The sequence below is a fragment of the Miniopterus schreibersii genome, assembly GCF_964146895.1.
Source record: "Miniopterus schreibersii genome assembly, chromosome: 2".
Classification (NCBI taxonomy): domain Eukaryota; kingdom Metazoa; phylum Chordata; class Mammalia; order Chiroptera; family Miniopteridae; genus Miniopterus; species Miniopterus schreibersii.
The window spans coordinates 70,388,116-70,409,170 of NC_138102.1; the positions used below are offsets into that span (position 1 = coordinate 70,388,116).

Here is a 21,055-nt window from a genome sequence, read left to right on the forward strand (position 1 = left end):
TATACCCTGGAGGATCCTTCTCAGGAGAAAACTACCCAACAGACAAAAGATCTAAAAACACTGGCATTTGGGGGTTCCTAGGAAAGAGCTGATTAATCACCTAACTGCCCTGCAATGAAACTTACAAGTGGGTAAGTGGCACCTATGCACTCAGAACTTTTAGAACCTCCAAGGATCCCTAGACATTTCCAACATGCAAGCAAGACTGAACCAAACAGAAAAAATAAACTCAGGGGCCCAGCCAGTGTGGTTCAGTGTTTGAGCACTGACCCATGAACCAGGACATCAAGGTTTGATTCTGGTCAGGACACATGCCTGGGTCGCAGGCTCGATCCCCAGTAGAGGCACGTAGGAGGCAGCCAATCAATGACTCTCATCATTGATGTTTCTGTCTCTCTCTCCCTTTGTCAGAAATCAATAAAAAAAAAAAAAAAAAATAATAATAAAATAAACTTAGAGGAAATAGACATTGCAGGAAGCAGAAGAAAACTTCAGGGAAACTAAAATTAATATCTTTGGGCAATAAAATAAGAAAAATGTATCAACAATATAAAAAGATGCTATGAGAAAGGGACAATTCTGAGAATAAATGTTGGAAAAACAAAAACACAAAGTGTAACATGATGTGAAAGGAAAAAAGAAAATTAAACAATAAATCCAAGAGGTCTAACATCTCACTAATAAAAATTTGAAGAACAACAATAAAAATGTTGTGAGTTTAGATTTTCAAGATGGTGGCGGAGTATCTGGAACTACAATCACCCTGTCCCAGGAACAAACTGGAAATACAATTAAATTAACAAACAATCATCCTTAATAACCAACTGAAGACTAGCTGAAGAAGAGTCTTATAACCAAGGACTTACAGAAGAAGCCACATTGAGACTGGTAGGAACGGCACAGACTCAAGAAGGGCTGTCCCTGCTCCTATAGGCAGTGGCTGAGGTTCTGGAGGGATATCTCAGTGGCAAAGGTTCCCCCTGAGAAGCGTGGGGCCTAAACCCCAGGCTGGGCTTCCCAGCCCAAAGTACCAGAACTAGAAAGAGGAGCCCACATAAAATCCAGCTGTGAAAAGCAGCAGGGTTTCTGTCCATCAAGGAGAGATGGAATCCACTAGAGACACAGGCACACTATTAAAAGGCCAATGCAGAAAGTTCATTCACAACCACTCAACCTGGGCTCCAGCCAAGAAAGGGCAAAGCAAACTAGAGTTGCCTGAGGAGAGTCTGGGGTTTGTGGCTCTGGGGAGGGGGCTGGGGGACAGTCGCCAGAATCCCTATATTGAGTCATTCTCCGATACTGCAGTCATCATCTTTTTTGGGTGGAGCACACCCCTCGGAGTGGCATCAACCTGCTCAGAAAGCAACTACCCCACCCTGTAGACTACCTCTCTCCCTACCCTGTGGAAATTAGGCCCTGCTGAGGAGTCAGCTGCCTTGGCTGGGGTGTAGAAGTCTAGGTGGACTCAGTGGGTGTCAGTGACTAAGTGGTCTGACTTTGGGGTACGGGCCATTCCCCCCACTTTCCTATGAGCCTGACCAATGCTGCCCTTTCACAGGAGATCTAATAAAACCACCCTCCCGGCTTCCAGTAGACCCAACCTCTGGGCTCTGGAGGCAATGGATTGCTGCCTAATGGCTCTGCCTCGCCGAGGTTGGGGCAAAATCTGGGACTGACCGAGTCCTACAGTTCTGGGGCAGGGACCATATCCACCACCTTCCCTGGGCCTGAACAGCACAGCAGCTGCCCTTCATGGGAGGTCCCATAGCCACATCCTCCCAATTCCATCAAAGGCTCTTTCAGTAACTGAGCCTAACAGGCAGGCAGCAGGTGGAGGCAGGCATAGGCGGATCTTGGAGTGCCTTGGGACGTTTGCTGACCTGACATCGGGCCCAGTGCTGATAAAAGCTGGCCTGCGAGTGCAGCCTGGTCCTTCCCCCATGTGCACCCAAGCACAGCAGAGGCAGCCACAAACTGTGGATTGCATGTAGCTCCAAACAGGTTGCTGAGGGCCAGGCACAGACAACATCAGACACTGGTCTAGATGAGAGGCCCTCCAAAGAGGCCCAGAACCAACACACCAAGTGACCAATTTCATACAACATCAAAGCAGGATCCAATCAATTTCACAAACAGCATATGCAAAGGACGACTGCAGCAGGCGCTAAACCCTACTGAGAAGAATATCACTTTTTTCTTTTCTTTTCTTTTTTCTTTTTTGGTCAACACTTACACAGCAGCTCACACTTTGTGGTCAGAATTGAGCTTCAGTCAGCAGGTCTGAGGATTGATCCAACCCGCAAATGGGCCAACAGACATCAAGACTCAATTACAGCTCTGGCTGGTGCAGCTCAGTTGGTTGGAGTGTCATCCCGTACTCTGAAAGGTTGTGGGATCGATTCCCAGTCAGGGCACATACCTAAGTTGTAGGTTCAATCCCTGCTTGGGGTGCATACGGGAGTCAACCAATCAATGTTTCTCTCTCTCATTGATGTTTTTCTCTCTCTCTCCCTCCATCTCTCTCTAAAAAAAAAATCAATAAATATATCCGAGGGTAAAGATTTAAAAAAAGGCTTAATTACAACAGAAGGGCCCACAAAACCCACACAAGGTATATTCCTAGAGTACCCAGCTCAGGAGATCAAGGATACTACACCACTGGGATTCACCTACTACATAAGGCCACCCTATGAAGACAGGGAGTCATAGTAGATCTATCTAATACATAGAAACAAACACAAAGAGGCAATCAAAATGGGGAGACAAAGAAACAGGGCCCAAATGAAAAAACAGGACAATTCTCCAGAAAAAAAGCTAAATGAAATGGTGGCAAGCAAATAATCAGATATAGAGTTCAAAGTAATGATTGCGAGAACACTCAAGAAACTTAGAACTACAACAGCATGAAAAAAGATATAGAACCCATGAAAAAGGACCAGTTGAAAATGAAGAATACTGTAACTGACATAAAAAATACACTGGAAGGGCCCTGGCCAGTACTGTTCAGTGATTAGAGCATCAGCCCGTGCACCAAGGGGTCGCAGGTTCAATTCCCAGTGAAGGCATGTACCTGGGTGGCAGGTTCCATCCCTGGCCCTGGCTGAGCCTGGTCGGGTCAGGTAAGGGCTCATTCGGAGACAACCAATCAACATGTCTCTTTCACACTGATGTTTCTCTTCTCTCTCTCTTCCTCTCCCTCCCTTCCACTGTCTCTAAAAATCAATGGAAAAAATAATCTATGGTCAGGATCAACAACAAAACAAAACAAAACAAAACATTCACACACAAAAACACTGGAAATATGAATAGAAAGTAGGTTGGATAAAGCAGATGATCCCATCAGCAATTTGGAAGACAAGGTAGAAAAAACACACACAATCAGAGCAGCTAAAAGAAAAAAGAATGATAAAGAATAGGATAGCCCTGGCAAGGTAGCTCAGTTGGTTAGAGTGTCATCCCGATATGCCAAGGTTGCAGTTTTGATCACAGGTGAGGGAAAATACAAGAATCAGCCAATGAATGTATAAACAAGTGGAACAACAAATTGATCTCTCTCCACCCCCTGTCTCTAAAATTAATAAAAAACTGAGGATAATTTAAGGAACCTTTGGGATAACATGAGGCATAACAATATCCACATCATAGGGATAGCAGAAGGAGAAGAGAGTTAGCAAGGGAATCAAGAACCTATTTGAATAATGATCTAATACTTCCCTCACCTGGTGAAGGAAAAAGATACACAGTCCAGGAAGCACAGAGAGTCCCAAAGAAGACACACAGAATCTTAAAAGGAGCAAGAGAAAGAAAGTTATCTACAAGGGAGCTCCCATAAGACTATCAGCTGATTTTCCAACAGAAACATTCCAGTCCAGAATGGATTAGCATAAAATATTTAAAGAGATAAAAAGCAAGGATCTATAACCACGACTACTTTACCCAGCAAGGCTATCATTTACAACTGAAGGAGAGATAGAGCTTCCCGGACAATAAAAAGCTAAAGGAGTTTGTTATCACCAAAACACTATTACAAGAAATGTTAAAGGGCCTGGCTTTAAGAAGTAGTAGTAGAAGAGGAGGAAGAAAAAAACAAAGCAAAACAGAGGAACATAGTGAAAACAGTAAAATGGCAATAAATACGTACCTATCAGTAATCACTTTAAATGTAAGTGGCTTAAATGCTCCAATCAGAAGACATAGGGTAGCTGAATGGATAAGAAAACAAGACCCATATATATATGCTGTCTACAAGAGACCTACCTCAGAACGAAAGATACACACAGACTCTACTTTTAGTAAAGTGATGGAAAAAGATATTTCATGCAAATGCAAATGAAAAAAAAAGCTGAGGTAGCAATCCTTATATCTGACAAAATAGACTTTAAAACAATGGCAGTAAGAGGCAAAGAAGGACACAACATAATGATAAAAAGAGACAATCCAACAAGAATATATAAGTCTTATAAACATTTATGCACCCAAAATAAGAGCACCTAAATATGTAAAGTAAATTTTGATGGACATAATGGGAGAGACTGACAGTAATACAGCCATAGTAGGGGATTTTAACACTCCACTGACATCAAAAGACAGATCTTCCGGACAGAAAATCAACAAGGAAACTGGCTTAAATGACACATTAGATCAGATAGATTTAATTGATATCTTCAGAGCCTTTCACACCAAAGCAGCAGAATGTACACTCTTTTCAAGTGCACATGAAACATTTTGTAGGACAGACCACATGTTAGGACACAAAACCAGTCTCAATAGCCCTGGCTGGTTTTGTTCAGTGGTTAGAGCGTAAGCCCGTGGACCAAAGGGTCCAGGTTTGATTCTCAGTCAAGGGCACATACCTTGGTTGCAGGTTCGATCCCTGCCCAGCTGGGGGCATTCGGGAGGCAACCAAGTGATGTGTCTCTCTTATGTCAATGTTTTTCTCTCTCCCTCTATCTCTCTCTCTCTCCCTCCCTATTCCCTCCTTTCCACTCTCTAAAAATCAATGGAAAAAAATATCCTTGGGCGAGGATTAAAAAAACAACCCACAAGTCTCAATAAATTTAAGAATATTAAAATCATTATCAAGCATGTTCTCTGACCATAAGGGCATGAAACTAGAAATCAATCACACACACAAAAATGAAAACACACAAAGTCATGGAGGCTAAATAACATGCTACTAAACAATAAACGGGTTGCCAATGGGATCAAGGAAGAAATCAAAAGATACCTGAAAACAAATGAAAATGAATACACAACAATCCAAAATCTATGGGACACAGCAAAAGCAGTCCTAAGAGAGAAATTCACAGCATTACAGCCTACCTCAAGAAACAAACAAACAAAATCTCAAATAAACAAACTAACTTTACACTTAAAGGAAGTGGAGGGGGGAAAAAACAACAAAGTCCAAAGTGAGCAGAAGGTAGGAAGTAATAAAGATCAGAGCAGAAAGAGAGTCTAATAAAACAATACAAAAGATCAACAAAATCAAGAGCTGGTTCTTTTAAAAGGTAAAACTGACAAACCTTTGACAAACCAGACTCATCAAGAAAAAAGAGAGAGGACCCAAATAAATAAAATAAAAAATGAAAGAGGAGAAGTAACAACTGAAACCAAGAAATACAAAGGACTATAAGAAAATATTAGAACAACTATATGCCAACAAATTGGACAGTCTGGACAAAATGGATAAATCCCTAGAAACATATAATCTTCCAAAACTGAATCAGGAAGAGTCGGAAAATCTGAATGGATAGATTACAACTAGTGAAATTAAAGCAGTAATAAAAAAACTCCCAACAAACAAATGTCCTGGACCGATGGCTTCACAGGTGAATATTACCAAACATTCAAAGAACTAACACCTATCCTTCTCAAATTATTCCAAAAAATTCAAGAGGTGGGGAAGAATCCCAAGCTCATTTCATGAGGCTAGAATTATCCTAATTCCAAAACCAAATAAAGACACTACAAAGAAATAAAATTATAGGCCAATACCTCAGATGACCACAGATGCTAAAATCCTCAACAAAACATTAGCAAACCATATCCAGCAATACATTAAAAAAAGATCATACACCATGATCAAGTGGTGCAAAGTTGGTACAATATCTGCAAATCAATAAACATGACACATCACATAAACAAAATGAAGGATAAAAACCACATGATCAAATCAGTAGATGCAGAAAAAGCATTAGACATAATCCAGCACCTATTTGTAATAAAAACTCTCAGCAAAGTGGGAATAGAGGGAACACAACCTCAACATAATAAAGGCCATATATGACAAACCCACAGCCAACATCATACTCAATGGGCAAACAAGCATTTCCCTTAAGATCGGGAACAAGATAGGGATGTCTGCTTTCTCCACTCTTATTCAACATAGTACTGGAAGTCCTAGCCACAGCAATCAGACAAAAAAAGATATAAAAGGCATTTAAATTGGAAAGGAAGAAGTAAAACTGTCATTATTTTCAGATGATATGCTAGTGTATATAGAGAACCCTAAAGATTTCACCAGAAAAACTACTAGAACTGATAAAGAAATAAAGTAGCCAGACACAAAATAGATATCCAGAAATCAGTTGCCATTTTTATATACCAATAATGAACTATTAGAAAAGGAACCTAAGCCCTGGCTAGTGTGGCTCAGGTGGTTGGTTGGAGCATTATCTCATGCAAAGGTCATGGGTTCAATTCCTGGTCATGGTCATGGCACATACACCCAGGTTGTGGGTTAGATCCCTGGTCGGGGTGCGTATGGGAGGGAACCAATCGATGTTTCTCACATCATTATTTCTCTCTCTCTCCCCCTTCACCTCTTTCTAGAATCAATAAGCATTCCCCTGGGTGAGGATTAAAAAATATATATATATACTTGACAAAGGGGGCAAGAACATACAATGGATTAAAGACAGTCTCTTCAATAAATGGTAATGGGAAAATTGGATAAGTACATGCAAAAAACTGAAATTAGAACTCTTCTTTACACCATACACAAGAATAAACTCAAGATGGGTTAAAGACTTAAACATTAGACTTGAAACCATAAAATTCTACAGGAAAACATAGGCAGTAAGATCTTGACATTTCTCATAGCAACTTTTTTTCCGATATGTCTCCTGAGGCAAGGGAAACAAAAAAATTAAATGGGACTATATCAAACTAAAAAGATTTTGCACAGCAAAGAAAACCTTCAGAAAAATGAAAAGACAACCCATTGAATGGGAGAACATACTCACTGATATATCTGATAAGGGCTTAATATCTAAAATTTATAAGGAACTTATAACTCAACACCAAAAATACAAATCTAATCCAGAAATGGGCAAAGGATTTGAATAGACACTTCTCCAAAGAGGACATACACATGGTCAACAGACATATGAAAAAATGCTCAATGTCACTAATCATCAAAGAGATGCAAATTAAAACCACAATGAGGTATCACTTCGCACCTGTCAGAATGGCTATCATCAATAAATCAGCAAACAAGTGTTGGCAAGGATGTGGAGAAAGGAGATTGCAGTTTGGTGCAATCATGATGGAAAACAGTATGGAGTTACCTCAAAAAATTAAAAATGGAACTGCCTTATGACTGAGAGATTCTACTTCTGGGAATATTTCCAAGGAAACCTGAAACACTGATTTGAAGGAAGATATGTACCCCTATGTTCATTGTAGCATTATTTACAATAGCCAAAATTTGAAAGCCGCCCAAATGCCTATCAGCCGATGAGTGGATAAAAAAGCTGTGGTACATTTACACAATGGAATACTGCTCAGCTGTAAAAAAGAAGGAACTTTTACCTTTTGTGATAGCATGGATGAAGCTGGAGAGTATTATGCTTAGTGAAATAAGACAGGCAGAGAAAAAAAGTAGCACATGATTTCACTTATATATGGAATCTAATGAACAAAATAAACTAACAAAGTGGAGACAGATTCATGGATACCAAGAACAGACTGACACCTGTGAGAGGGGAGGGGTTTGGGGGCTGGGTGAGAAGGGTGAAGGGATTAAGGAAAGAAAATAAATAAGAAAGACTCATGGACACAGACAACGGTATGATGATTGCCAGAGGGAAGGGGTATGGGGGGAGGCAGAAGAAGGGAAAGGAGGGATGAATGGTGATGGAAGGAGACTTGACTTGGAGTGGTAAATACACATACAATATACAGATAATGTATTATAAAATTGTATACCTAAAACCTGTATAATTTTATTAACAAATGACACCACAATAAATTCAATTAAAAACAATGATGAGTAAAAAATTATTGAACAAAAATTTCAGAACTAAAGGGCATGAGTCTGTAGATAGAGAATAGACTGACCGCTGTTAGAGGGTAGGGGCATTGTGGGGCTGGGTGAAAAGGGTGAAGGGATTAAGCGAAAACAAACTCAGACACAGGCAGCAGTATGGCGATTCCCAGAGGGAAAGGAGGGATATGTGGGGGGAGGGAGAAGAGGTTAAAGGGGGGATAAATGGTGATGGAAGGAGACTTGACTTGGGGTGATGAACACACAATACAATAGACCGATGATGTATTACAGAATTGTACATCTGAAACATATAATTTTATTAACCAATGTCACCCCAATAAATTCAATAAAAAATAAAAAAATAAAGAGCATGAGTGTCCAAACTGAAAGCAACAAATACAATAATTTACAATAGCCTTAAATGTCCCAGGTAAAAATGATTTCCAACACGTGTTCATGGTCAATGATGTGTGAGAATAAAACTATTTCAGAAATACAAAGTCTCAAAATATTTACATCTCATGCACCTTTTCTCAGGAAGCCACTTAAAGGCGAACTGCTCTAAAATGAGAGAGTAAACTAAGAGCAATGAGATGGAATCTGAGAAACAGGAGGCTCTAACACAAAACAGACATTAAGGGAATTAAGGGAATTCCCTGACTGCAGCCCTAGGGAGCAACTTGTCCAGACTAGAGCAGGATAATGGAGTGTTCTGTCTGATATGTTGTCAAAAGCATTAGCCCTGTAGAACACTGGGTTAATTTCATTTTACAGAGCTTATGAAAGATGTAGGAGTCAAAGAAAACTATGTAAATGAAAAAACAATGACGTAATTATGAACTTTATGAAATGAAATCATAGGATATTACTTGGCTCAGCAGTGAACACTATTTACCTGCTCCTCATATGAAAACAGTGAAGATTAATTTTGACAAAATATTAGGAATAGGAAAAGAAGATATTATAAGAGCCAAAATCCTCAATCAGACCTGCCTATTAATTAAAAACACTGAGATAATAACCCAAAAATATAGCTAAAAGAGTTCAAAGTGATTGCCTCCGAGTAATAGAAATTTAAGGTCAAGAAAGGAAGGAGGGGAAGGAAGGAGGGGGAGGAAGGAGTCCAGGGAGCTTGTTGTTCTTTGTTATAGGACTTTACCATTGGACTTTAAAAACCATATATGTGTCATGTAAAAATAAATTTAAAAAGAAAAAAAATTTAAAAGTTTTTAAAAAGTTTAAAAATCTGAAAAATGATAGAAATATTTAAAATCACATTAAGGACTGCAAAACTACCTTGTAGTATACAAAAACTACCAGTACTCAAAATAAGTGCATTCATGCAGCAGAGCCTAATGGAGCTAACAGTCAATCTGCATGGTGACAAAAGATCCATCACAATGGCATGTCCAATACTACTCTCAAGTTTGTTTTTAGGCTGGGGCTTACCCCTGTGCAGCATACCTGGACAGCTTCTCTGAATAGGTCCACTCCCTCTCTGCCTCCTTTGAGAGAGTTATCTTCTCCAAACAGAAGCGAAGTATGAACACACTAGGGACCTCGAACCTATGACCCCAATGTCACCTTTAAAGAGTTTGTATAAGGAACCAGACACTAATATAGGACTATTTCCTTCTAAATACTAAATAGTTTTATAAGCCATGAAAAAAGCTTAAAAGTACAAAAGCAAAGGGACTTGCTTACCTGTGGGGACATGGACAAGTCTGACAGCACTATCAGTTGTATTAACGTGCTGGCCTCCTGCTCCTTTGGCTCGAAATGTATCTATTCGCAAATCCTTGGAGTCCACTTTCACATCTACCTAGAAGAAAAAGCTAACATAAATAAATTTTACACTCAATGAATACTTTAATGCTAAATTTATTACAAAAGTTTTCAAATAAACTGTATTACTTTGTGTCCTAAATCATAGCCATTAAAATAAGAGGTGAAATAAACTCCCTATTTCAATGGATACTGTTTTTCAACAGTGACTTAAGATACTATGAGGTCACTAAGTTATGCAATCTTTCAAGTTTCATTATCCATCATCCCACAAAACTACATTAGATATAAAATATAGAAAATATACGTAATCCTCATTCCCTGATTCTGTGTTTGCAAATTCACCTACTCGCTAAAATTTGTTTCCAAAAATCAATTATTATAGCACTTTCAGTCATTAGAAGACATGCACAGAGCAGCAAAAAGTTCAAGTTGTGCACATCCCCAGCTACGGACAAACAAGGTGACACTATGCTTTCTTGTTTCAGTATGACCAGAGGACGAAGACAGGAAAGGGCCCATGGCTCCAGCTCTGAGGTTGGCTGAACAGGATTTGAATCCCAACTCGGGTACCTGTTAGTAAGGTGGCCTCAGGCAAGTCACTTAACACTTCTGAATCTCATTTTCTCTTTTATAAAATTTTAAAAAAAAAGGAATCTACCAGGATGGGTCGTTTTTAGGATTTAAGGTTATAATCTATGTGAGATTATACATATTTCCCCTAGAAGAAATGGTTCAGTATTCGTTCAGTCAGCATTCATTGAAACTTTATACAACATCACTATGAATGAGAATCGACTGTGTAAGTGCACACACACTTATTACTGGGCTGAATGAAGGCACCTAAAAAGGTATGTTCATATTCTAACCATTGGAACCTTGTTTTGGAAAAGGCTCTTTGCAGATGTAACTGAGTTAAGTAAGATAAGACCACCCTGGAGTATTTGGATAGGCCCTAAATGCAATGACCTGTCGTTAGAAGAGACACCTAGAGGAGAGAGAACATGTGAATTCAGAGGCGGAGATTGGAGTTGTACAGCTTCAAGCCAAGGAACACCTGAAGACACTAGAAGCTAGAAGATGCAAGGGAGGATTCTCCCCTAAAAGCTTTGGAGAGAGCATGACCCTGCATGACCTTGACTTTGGAGATACACACACACACACACACACATGTGTGTATATATATATATGGATATATATATATCCATATCCACATGTGTGTGTGTGTATATATATATATATATATATATATATATATATGGATATATATATATCCATATCCATATCTATATCCATATATAGTAAAAATAGTTACTAAATACGCTGTTTTTGAGGGGAGATTCAACATTCTGTTCCAAATTTATCCCTTATTTATCTGACAGACAACAAGTGTGACTTTTCTCTTTGAAAAGTACATTAATAAAGGGTCAAGGTTAGAATTTAATATACAGCTTAGTTGGTTCTTCTTTTGTTTCCTCTATAATGAGTACTATAGTGTACAAGAAAAAGATTATATAGCCTTTGTTAAAATATGCCATTATTGGCTACCTAAATAAACATTAAAGAGATGAAGAGTAATTTCCCATTTCTTGTGATTACAGTATATGAAGTAGTTACATAGCAAATATGTAGATATTGTATGTGATAGTCTCCCAAATGTTACTGAAACTACCAAATGACTTTTGGGGAATTCCGAACATAGAAACAGTGACTTAATAATATACAAAAAAAGTTTAGTGTCAATTAAGAGTAAGTCCTTGTTCTTTTAGAAAAATGAAGCTCCACTAAATGAATTTAATTTTCAAGATATGAAGAAAACAAGCAAATAGCTGGGAATGGAGTGGAAGGAGTAAAGAGGGACCAAGATAACTCTATGGTTTTGATTTCTGACCCATATAAATACTTACATACACCAAAAATAAAATTAGATAAAAAAGAATAAAAAATCAAATCCTAAAATTAAATATAAACAGAAACAAATAAATCAAAGTACTTACCATAATAACAGTATAACCACACAGAAAAACATTATTTCAGACTGCCTTTGAACATAGTGTTCTGACTATGCTTTCTTGGTGGGTTATATTCTAAGGACAGAAATCTTAAATATTACTCAGTAATTTACTAAATAACTTTATTTAGTTTCAAAATATGATTTATCAATTTTTTTAAAGAAATGTAGAGGGAGAGAGAGAGAAAAAAAAACATTGATGCAATAGAGAAACACTGATCTGTTGCCTCCCGTATGCACCCTAAGGATCGAACCCACAACCTGGGTATGTGCCCTGACTGGGAATTGAATCAGTGACCTTTCAGTGCATGGGATAACACTCAACCAACCTGAGCCACACTGGAGTCACTTCAAAAGAGCTACCCTATAAAGGCTACTACTGGCTAAATCTGGGACTATTTGAACATTAGAAACAATAATGATTATAACTCACTGAATTTAAAAAAACAAATCAATAAATCTATAATGAGGTCAATATATGAAACACAATATATAAATTGATAAAGTGGAACAAATTGATGTCTCTCCCTCCCTTCCTCTCTCTCTCAAATCAATTTTTTAAAAAATTTAAAAAAAGAGAAAAAGGAAACTCACCATGTTGCAAAGCCAAACTAAAGAACTGATCAGGAAAAGATGGATGTTAAAACCATGGAAGAAAAGTTGTTGGGAATAAGTTATGTGTACCCTACAGATTACTTAATAATTGCAAAAGGAAAAATACACTTTTATAATAGAGATATTTTTGTGGTTACTGTCTTAAACTAATCTTCACTAAAAAGTATAACAATCGGATATTATGGGTCTTTTGATAAGATGCAATATGAACATAACTACACCTATAAAGTATTCTTGCTCAAAACATGTATCCTGAACAGAATGGGACATTTAGATATAACTTTCAATACAACACAGGGATAAAGGAACAAGTTAAAGAGTACCATGAGGAAACAATCAGATGAATCCAGAATGTGGGACATTCTAAAAGACAAATGGTCTAGACTCTTGAAAGAGTCAATGTCATTTAAAAAAAAAAAAATGTTGGGAGACTTCCAGGCTTATAGAAATTAACAAATAATGCAATGTGTGAAACTTGACAGGATCCTGGTTAAAAAAAATAGATCCAAAAATACTTTTAAGATGACTTGGGGGGCCCTGGCTGGTGTTGCTCAGTGGTTAGAGTGTTGGTCCACACGCCAAAGGGTTGCAGGTTCGATTCCCAGTCAAGAGCACATACCTGGGTTTCAGGTTCACTCCCCACTCCCCAGCGTGAGGCAACCAGTCGATGTGTGTCTCTCTCACATCTCCCTCTCTCTCTCTCCCCCTACCCCTTCCACTATCTCTGAAAAGCAATGGAAAAAATATCCTCATGTAAGGATTAACAAAAAAATAAAAATTAAAAAATGAGGCCCTAGCTGGGTAGCTCAGTTTGTTAGAGCATTGTCCTGATATGCCAAGGTTGCAGGTTTGATCCCTGGTCAGGGCACATACAAGAATTAACGAATGAATGCATAAATAAATGGAATAACTAATCGATGTGTGTGTGTCTCTCTCAATATAAATAAATAAATAAATAGTTAAAAAAACAAGATGACGTGGCAAAACTATAATATGCACTAGACATTAGATAACTGTGATTAAAAAAATTTTTTTTAAATGTTTTTATTGATTTAAGACAGAGGAAGGGGGAGAGAGAGAGAAACATCAATGATGAAAGAATCATCGATCGACTGCCTCCTACTCACCCTCTACTGGGGATTAAGCCTGCAACCTGGGCATGTGCCCTGACCAGGAATCAAACCATGTCCTCCTGGTTTATAGGTCGACGCTCAACCACTGAGCCACTTTAACTGGGCTGATTTTGTGATTTTTTAATAAAAATATATATATATTTGATCTTTGTCTAGTTCCTGGCAAGAGCTCCTAAAACCCTTGGAATTTCCTAAGTGATAAGAGTAAGAATGATATGGGTATCTTTTGTTATTCATAACAAGCCCCTTTCAACCAAATCTGAGATTATGTTAATGAGGTAATTTTCAACCGGTGTGCCGAGGTGGGAACAACGGTGTGGCAAGAGAGGTACACCGGTGTTCTGAGAGAATTTTTAAAACATGCAAAACCTGACTACTTAGTCAGGGACACTGACCTCTTTTCCCTTATATGGTCAAATAAAAAATAACAGTAGCCAACGCAACAATAGCTGTCCAGTGTGAATGAATCAAAATAATACCTGTTTTTTTGGTGTGCCAGAAACTTTAGTAGTTAGTTAATGTGTGCCATGAGATGAAAAAGGCTGAAAAGTGCTGCCCTAGATAACCACAGAATGAGGCCTGATTGCCAAGGGAACCAACCACGTGATTAGAGAGTTTAAACTTTCAGCTTTACCCAGCCCCTCCAAAAGGGGAGAGGAGCTGGAGGTTGAATGAATCCCCAATGGCCAATGATCTAATCAATCACGACTCCATATTGATGCCTCCATAAAAATACCAAAAGTGTAAGGTTCAGAGAGCTTCCAGGTTGGTGAGCATGTCGAGGTGCCAGAAGAGTGGAAAGCCTGGAGAGGGTATGAAAGCTCTGCAGCTCTTTCCACATACTTTTCCCTATATATCCTTTGTAATAAACTAGTAATCTAGTAAGTAAACTGAGTTCTGTGAGCCACACTAGCAAATTACCAAACCCAAGGAAGGGGTTGTGGGAACCTTCCAGTTGGTCAGAAGCAAGGCAACACCTGGGTTTCCTATTGGCTTCTGAAATGAGAAGGGAGGCAATCTTGTGAGTTGAACCCCTAGCCTGTGAGGTCTGATGTTAATTCCAGGTAGACAGTGGCACACTTAATTAAATTGTAGGACACCCACACTTGGTGTCTGCAGAGAACTGGTGAATTGTTTGATGGGGAAAAATACCCAAATGTTTGGAGTACAGAAGTATTAGACAGAATACACAGAAGTTTTTCCTAGACAATAATATTAGAGAACCATTTTTGATTTTCATAGTAATGGTATTGAGTTTATGGTAAGAGAATGCCTTATTCTTTGGAGATTTAAGTTACAGATTTTTTTGGGGGGGGGGAGGGTGAGTTAAAATCTCATAGTGTCGGCTATATCCTTTATAGTTCTTTTTTTAAAAAATATGTTTTTATTGATTTCAGAGAGAGGAAGGGAGAGAGAGAGAGAGAGAGAGATAGAAACATCAATGATGAAAGAGAGTCATTGATCAGCTACCTCCTGCACGCCCCCCCGTACCGGGGATCAAGCCCGAAACCCGGGCATGTGTGCTGACCAGGAATTGAACGGTGATCTCCTGGTTCACAGGTTGATGCTCAACCACTATGCCACGCTGGACAGGCACCTTTAATAGTTCTTTGAATATGTATATATATACCCCCCCCACACACACATATATGTATATATGTGTGTGTATGTGTGTGTGTGTGTGTGTGTGTGTGTGTATATAGCCCTGGCCCAGTTGGCTGGAGCTTCGTCTTGCACATCAAAAGGTTGCAGGTTTGATTCCCGGTCAGGGCACTTACCTAGGTTGCAGGTTCGGTCCCTGGTTGGGTGCATACGGGAAGGCAAATGACTGATGTTTCTCTTTCTCTCTCCCTTCCCCTCTCTCTAAAAGCAATAGGCATATTCTCTGGTGAGAATTAAAGGTGAAAAAAACTATATAGGGTATCCTCCCAAAATATATACACATTTTGAATAATTATTTACTCCAGTGTTTCTTTCTTTTCAGATTTAACCCAGGGTGGCCCAAAAAATGTATACACACTTTGAATGATTATGAAGTCAGTGTTTATTAACATATAGTTCATTTTCAAAATTAAATGAGTTATCAGGTGTTAAAGTGTGTATACATTTTTTTGGGACACCCTACATATATATATATATATTCCTGTGGGTACACACACAAAACACACACACACACAAACAAAACAAATGCGGTAAAATGTAAACAACTGACTCCAGGGGAAGGTTATAAAAGGTGAAAGTAATAAAAGTTTTCAGTGTGGTATTCTTTCAACTTTGTGTATGTTTAATATAATTTTTTAAAAGGTTGGGAAAAATAAAAATAGGGGAATATGGATGTATTCAACTAAGATATAGACTCCCATATAGATATATCACTGACCTCAAAATATTACCTGTACAATTCATTTTTTTCTTAAAACTTAGGCAACAACATTTAAAAAGTTTTGTGGATTCTGTTTTATGAAGAAAAGTGACTTCTACTTAGTACAAAATAAAACAAAACATCTTGGTCAGGGATAAGAGGGATACCTTTACCTGGGGAAGAGTTAAAGATTTACCAAAAGTGATTGTAAAGTTCAATAAGTAACCCTGAGAAATCACTGAATTTCCTAGAAGCTAAGACTTTTCAGCGTAACACCCATTTACAAAGAGTAAGTTTTCAATGTCTCCTGGTAAGGTTACCTCATCTGGTTGAGGGAGGACAATAACTGACATTGTTCCTGTATGAATACGCTGCATCCTTGATGACAGGCCCACCTCAGGGATTCGCTGGACTCGGTGAATCCCACCTTCATACTTCAAATGCTTATAGACACTCTCACCAGAAATTCGGGCAGCTGCATGATGTAGCCCACCTAGGAAAAAAATATCCAGAAATTATTAATGAATTCTAATTTGAAAGGGATCAAGATCTTAAATATCTTTAATTTAAGGCGTGCATGTGAGTATACTACCTGAGATGAGAACATAAAGTAGGTACAAAACTGTATTTTCCAAATGTAAATGTATTAATATATAAAAAGAAACATACCAAAATATTATGTATGGTTACCTCTGAGGAACAGAATAATAGCAAGCAGGCTTTTATTTTACCTTTTATATTTATTTTTTCTCTAAATTTTCTATATTAAACAAGTTCTACTTTTATAAAAATACTTTTAGAAAAAAAATACTAGGACTTTTCTGCTTGAACTAGCCTATGCCATCTTAGGCTAACATGGTGCCATATATAAAAGAATGCTCAATTACATAATTTGATAATGATGAATAACCCTATAGGTCCTTCCAAGTTTTCAAGGATCTATTTAAATGTAGCCCTTGCTTATTTGTTGAGTGGGAAGATTATCACAAAAGAATCTTAATGCCTAGACTAGCTTCTTAGTCCGCAGTTGGACCTAGTTCTACAGGTACCCAAATACTTAATGCTCACCCTACTCTTTATTTGATAACATTTTAATTGTCTGGTTTTGTTTTCTAGTATATACCTCAGAAAGGGATCATGGGAAAAGTATTTCCTGAATTCCTAGATATTGATAACAGTTAGTACCCTTATACTTATAAGTCAGTTTTGCTGGTTATAAAATCCTTAACTCAAACTTCCTTCCTTTGAGTGAACTCCATCTCTTTCTGGCACAAAGTGTTGTTACCAAACAGTCTGTTGAAAATCTCATTTTCTTTCGCTTAGAAGTCACAGGTTCTTTTTTCTCCAAGTCTAATATTTTTTTTTCCTTTAAATAAAAAAGTCCAATGATTTTATTAGATTATAAAACTTTGTATGGAATTTGACTTTGGTACTTTCCAATGGCTCTTATTTTTTTCTCCAGCCCTCCCCAAAGCTCCTGTCTCTTGCACATAGTGAGAGCTTAGTATTAGGTTGGAGCTGACATGAACTCACTGGGTTTAAACTGGCTCTTGAGAGCTGTTTCATAACAGCTGCATGAGGAGCGTGATTTAAGATTTTGAGAGTCCTGGTGACTACCACCTCATAATTTGTAGACGTGTATTAAAAGGATAGGAATTAGCACAGCAGTTGCCTTTTGAATCCAATTGCAAACCATATTTCTTTTTTTTTTTTTAGTTTCTAAATTCTTAATATATTCATATCTAGATGGATGAATGGATGGAAGGATGGATGGGAGAAGGAAGCTCTTTGGCTCATTTTTATGTGAAACTAGTATTCCTTAAATTCAAAAAGAGGCTAAATCCAGGAAGGTTTTTCTAACTTCTCAGAATTCTCTGGCTTTGTGTAATGTTCAAATAAGTAGTACCTTGCTTTCTGAGATTTCCTGGCTCTGTTCCTCTCCCTGACTTTGGTCTAGACTTTATCCTCCCTTTCTCTCTTATCCCTGTCCTGCTCAATTTTGATTCTACCTGCAGTAATTTTTCTTTAGTGTGGGAACCTGTTCTGGAAGGGAGCCCTAATGGCCCAGGGTATTTTTAAAATTTTTTACATTAAAGCTGGGGACAGTGAAACAAGGAAGGGCCTGGGGTAGAAGAAGCAACAGGAGAGAGACTAGGTGGGGCTGCTTTGGCTCTCTAGAAACATTACAGAAAAAAAGTGAGCCAAGGCAGGGCTGCTGTCAGCTCACTGGAGAGTCAGAGAAAAGGGGGCCTTGGGACAGGTTCAGGGGGTTAGCCTGGGATGAGCTGCTGCTGCCCATTTGCTCCCCTGGTTGCAATGAGTTTAGGGGATGCATGCCCATGGGAGAAGACAGGGAAGGGAAAAGTGGGGGTATGCTCCCCGGAGGGACAGTGTGCCTAATGGACCAGTTTTGAGATGTCATGGGGCTAGACTGCTCCAGCCCCTTCAGGTCTTCCTACCTAAGGTATGAAGACCCACTCCCAGGTTCAGCTCATGTTCTCAACTGGCCTTCAAATTTCAGGAAATAACTGTTTAGTTATTAGGAGGATTCTCCAGTTTTCAGGTCTGTCAGATGCCACCCCATTGCTTCCTTCTTCCTCCACAGATGTTTATACTATACAGATCCTATGGCTGTTGGTGGTTTGTCCCTTCCTCTTGTATTTTGGTGTTCTGTGAAGATACCTTGCAATTAGTTTTAGTGTAAATGTTGTCTATGGATTCTTGGTTTTGCTACCTAGTTGCTTGTTTTTATGTGGGGACTCAGCGGGATGGAAAACTATGCTGCCACTGTTCCTAACGTTTCTAATGAGGACTCAGTACTATGAAGTCAGACTGAACCCACTTGGTTTCTGAAGTTAGCATGTTAAACAAAAATTGGGTATAGTTTTAGATCAGGATTTTCAATCACTTATCAGAAATTAACATACTATCTCTTAGTAAGTCCAACACAGCTGGAATTCTTGCAGAGACTAAACAGATTAGTTTATATTTTTGACTACCAGATAAAGAAGCTAACATGCATTCAAGGGTAGATAATATGAAAAACTTGTCATTCACAGTCAGCGTAGTAAGATGGTCATATTATGAAAGATACCCAGGAACTGAGAGTGAGGCCACAACCATTTAAATTTCCCATCTCACAATCATTGTGTATTTTTTTTTGTTAATCCTCACCTAGGATATTTTTTCCATTGAAAGTAGAAGGGGGAGAGGGAGGTAGTAAGGGAGAGAGGGAGAGAAAGCAAGAGAGAAACATTATGTGAGAGAGAGACATCAATTGGTTGCCTCCTGCACGTGCCCCAACCAGGCCCAGGGATCAAACCTGCAACCTAAGTATGTGCCCTTGACTGGGAATCGAACCTGAAACCCTTTGGTGTGCAGGCCGACACTCTAACCACTAAGCCACACCAGCCAGGGCTCATTGTGTACTTTTAAAATTATTTCCCCCACCCCTTTACTTCATGTTGAATGAAAATATTTGAATTTATATGAGGTGAAAAGGAGAAAGCTGCAACTTTACTGTGTTAATAGAGCCAATCTCAGGCTGCCTGGGTTCAAATTCAAGCTCCTCCTCTTCTTAGCTGTATGTCCACAGGCAAGTTACTTAAGTTGTCCATGCTTCTGCTTCCTTATTTATAAATGATAATAATATATAACCTGGGCTACAGCACTGCACACCTGAAGGGGAAGCCATTCATATTGCAGATTATTTGAGTAATGCTTCAAGGCATATGTAAGCATATGACATAGCTCTGAATTCAAGGGTTGTTGTGAGGAATTACTGAGATAATACTCAAAGAGCATTTAGCAGTGCTGAACTATTGTCAACAAGTACCAATAGTAACTGAAACTACACTATTGGCTCGCCTGGATCGGTATGATATCTTGTGGAAGGGAAGGATGCAAACTCACTTATGATGTAGGGCTGGAGAGTTGATATACCTCTGAGATGGCACAGAGATGTACTGCTGGCCTTGCCAGCTGAAAACAAGCTGCTTCTAGTGGTCCTTATTGACAGGTATGAAGAAAAAAGTGTTTGCCAGATCAATGGCTACATACCAGGAACCAAGGGGTGTTAATCTGCTCAAGCAACAAAACCACATCTAGTATAGCTGCAATTGGAGTCACTACCTGGTTAAGTTCACAATTATCCCGTCATTATCCAAGATCCATCTGCTTTCAGCACAGGCCAAAAATGCTGAATGGAGATGTGGTGGGAACAGCCACCCCTGTATCCTCCAAGTCCTTGATGGTGGCACTAATCTCAACAATTCTCCAGGAATGAGGTACTCCTTTTGCTTTATTATTTTCCTAGGTAGAGGCAATTCTAGTGGCTTGCACTTGCCTTTCCCACCATAACAGTCCTCACTCCATAGGTCAAGGAACCATTGTAAGGATTCTACCAGCTGCTGAGTGTATCTGCTCCAAATATGCATCCCAGAACTAGGGGAAATAACCTCAAGATGATTCTGGGATCCATTAGGCCCACTGTGAGACAGACCTGAGCTAAAACTGCATTGACACCTGACTTCCATAAGTCCCTCCCCTGACGAATGGACTACAATAACATTTTGAGTCTCCTGGAATAAGTGTCATTTCAGATCCAGTGCCCAGAAATCCGTTAAATATCTGATTATTTCCTTTTCTGCAAGGCACAGTTACCCTGGGAAAAAAAGCATAAGTCCCTTTGGGGAAGGCTGGGAGAAAGATTACAGTATAAATTTCTGGCAGTGTACCCGGTTCTTTAGTAGAACTTAGCCTCCTGTTCATTCAAGGGGTTTGAGTCTGTAAACTGGCTCAAGTCTAGGAATTAATTGAGTGGCCATGACTTCTGTTTTTATGATTCAGGTTAGACTTTTGTTCATTTGACTTAGAAG

The 21,055-nt window shown here is 38.8% G+C and overlaps 1 protein-coding gene across 3 annotated transcripts in view; it reads right to left on the reverse strand.

Annotated features, from left to right (window-relative positions):
- MTRF1 (mitochondrial translation release factor 1) overlaps nt 1-21,055 on the reverse strand; it is a 51,283-nt gene that overhangs the window by 16,257 nt on the left and 13,971 nt on the right. For all 3 annotated transcript variants that reach the window (XM_081130389.1, XM_081130387.1, XM_081130388.1), the window contains 2 exons: nt 16,499-16,671; nt 9,977-10,094 (listed from right to left, as the gene is read on the reverse strand). In XM_081130389.1, coding sequence (XP_080986515.1) covers nt 9,977-10,094; nt 16,499-16,671 — 291 coding nt within the window. The remainder of the gene's footprint in view (nt 1-9,976; nt 10,095-16,498; nt 16,672-21,055) is intronic.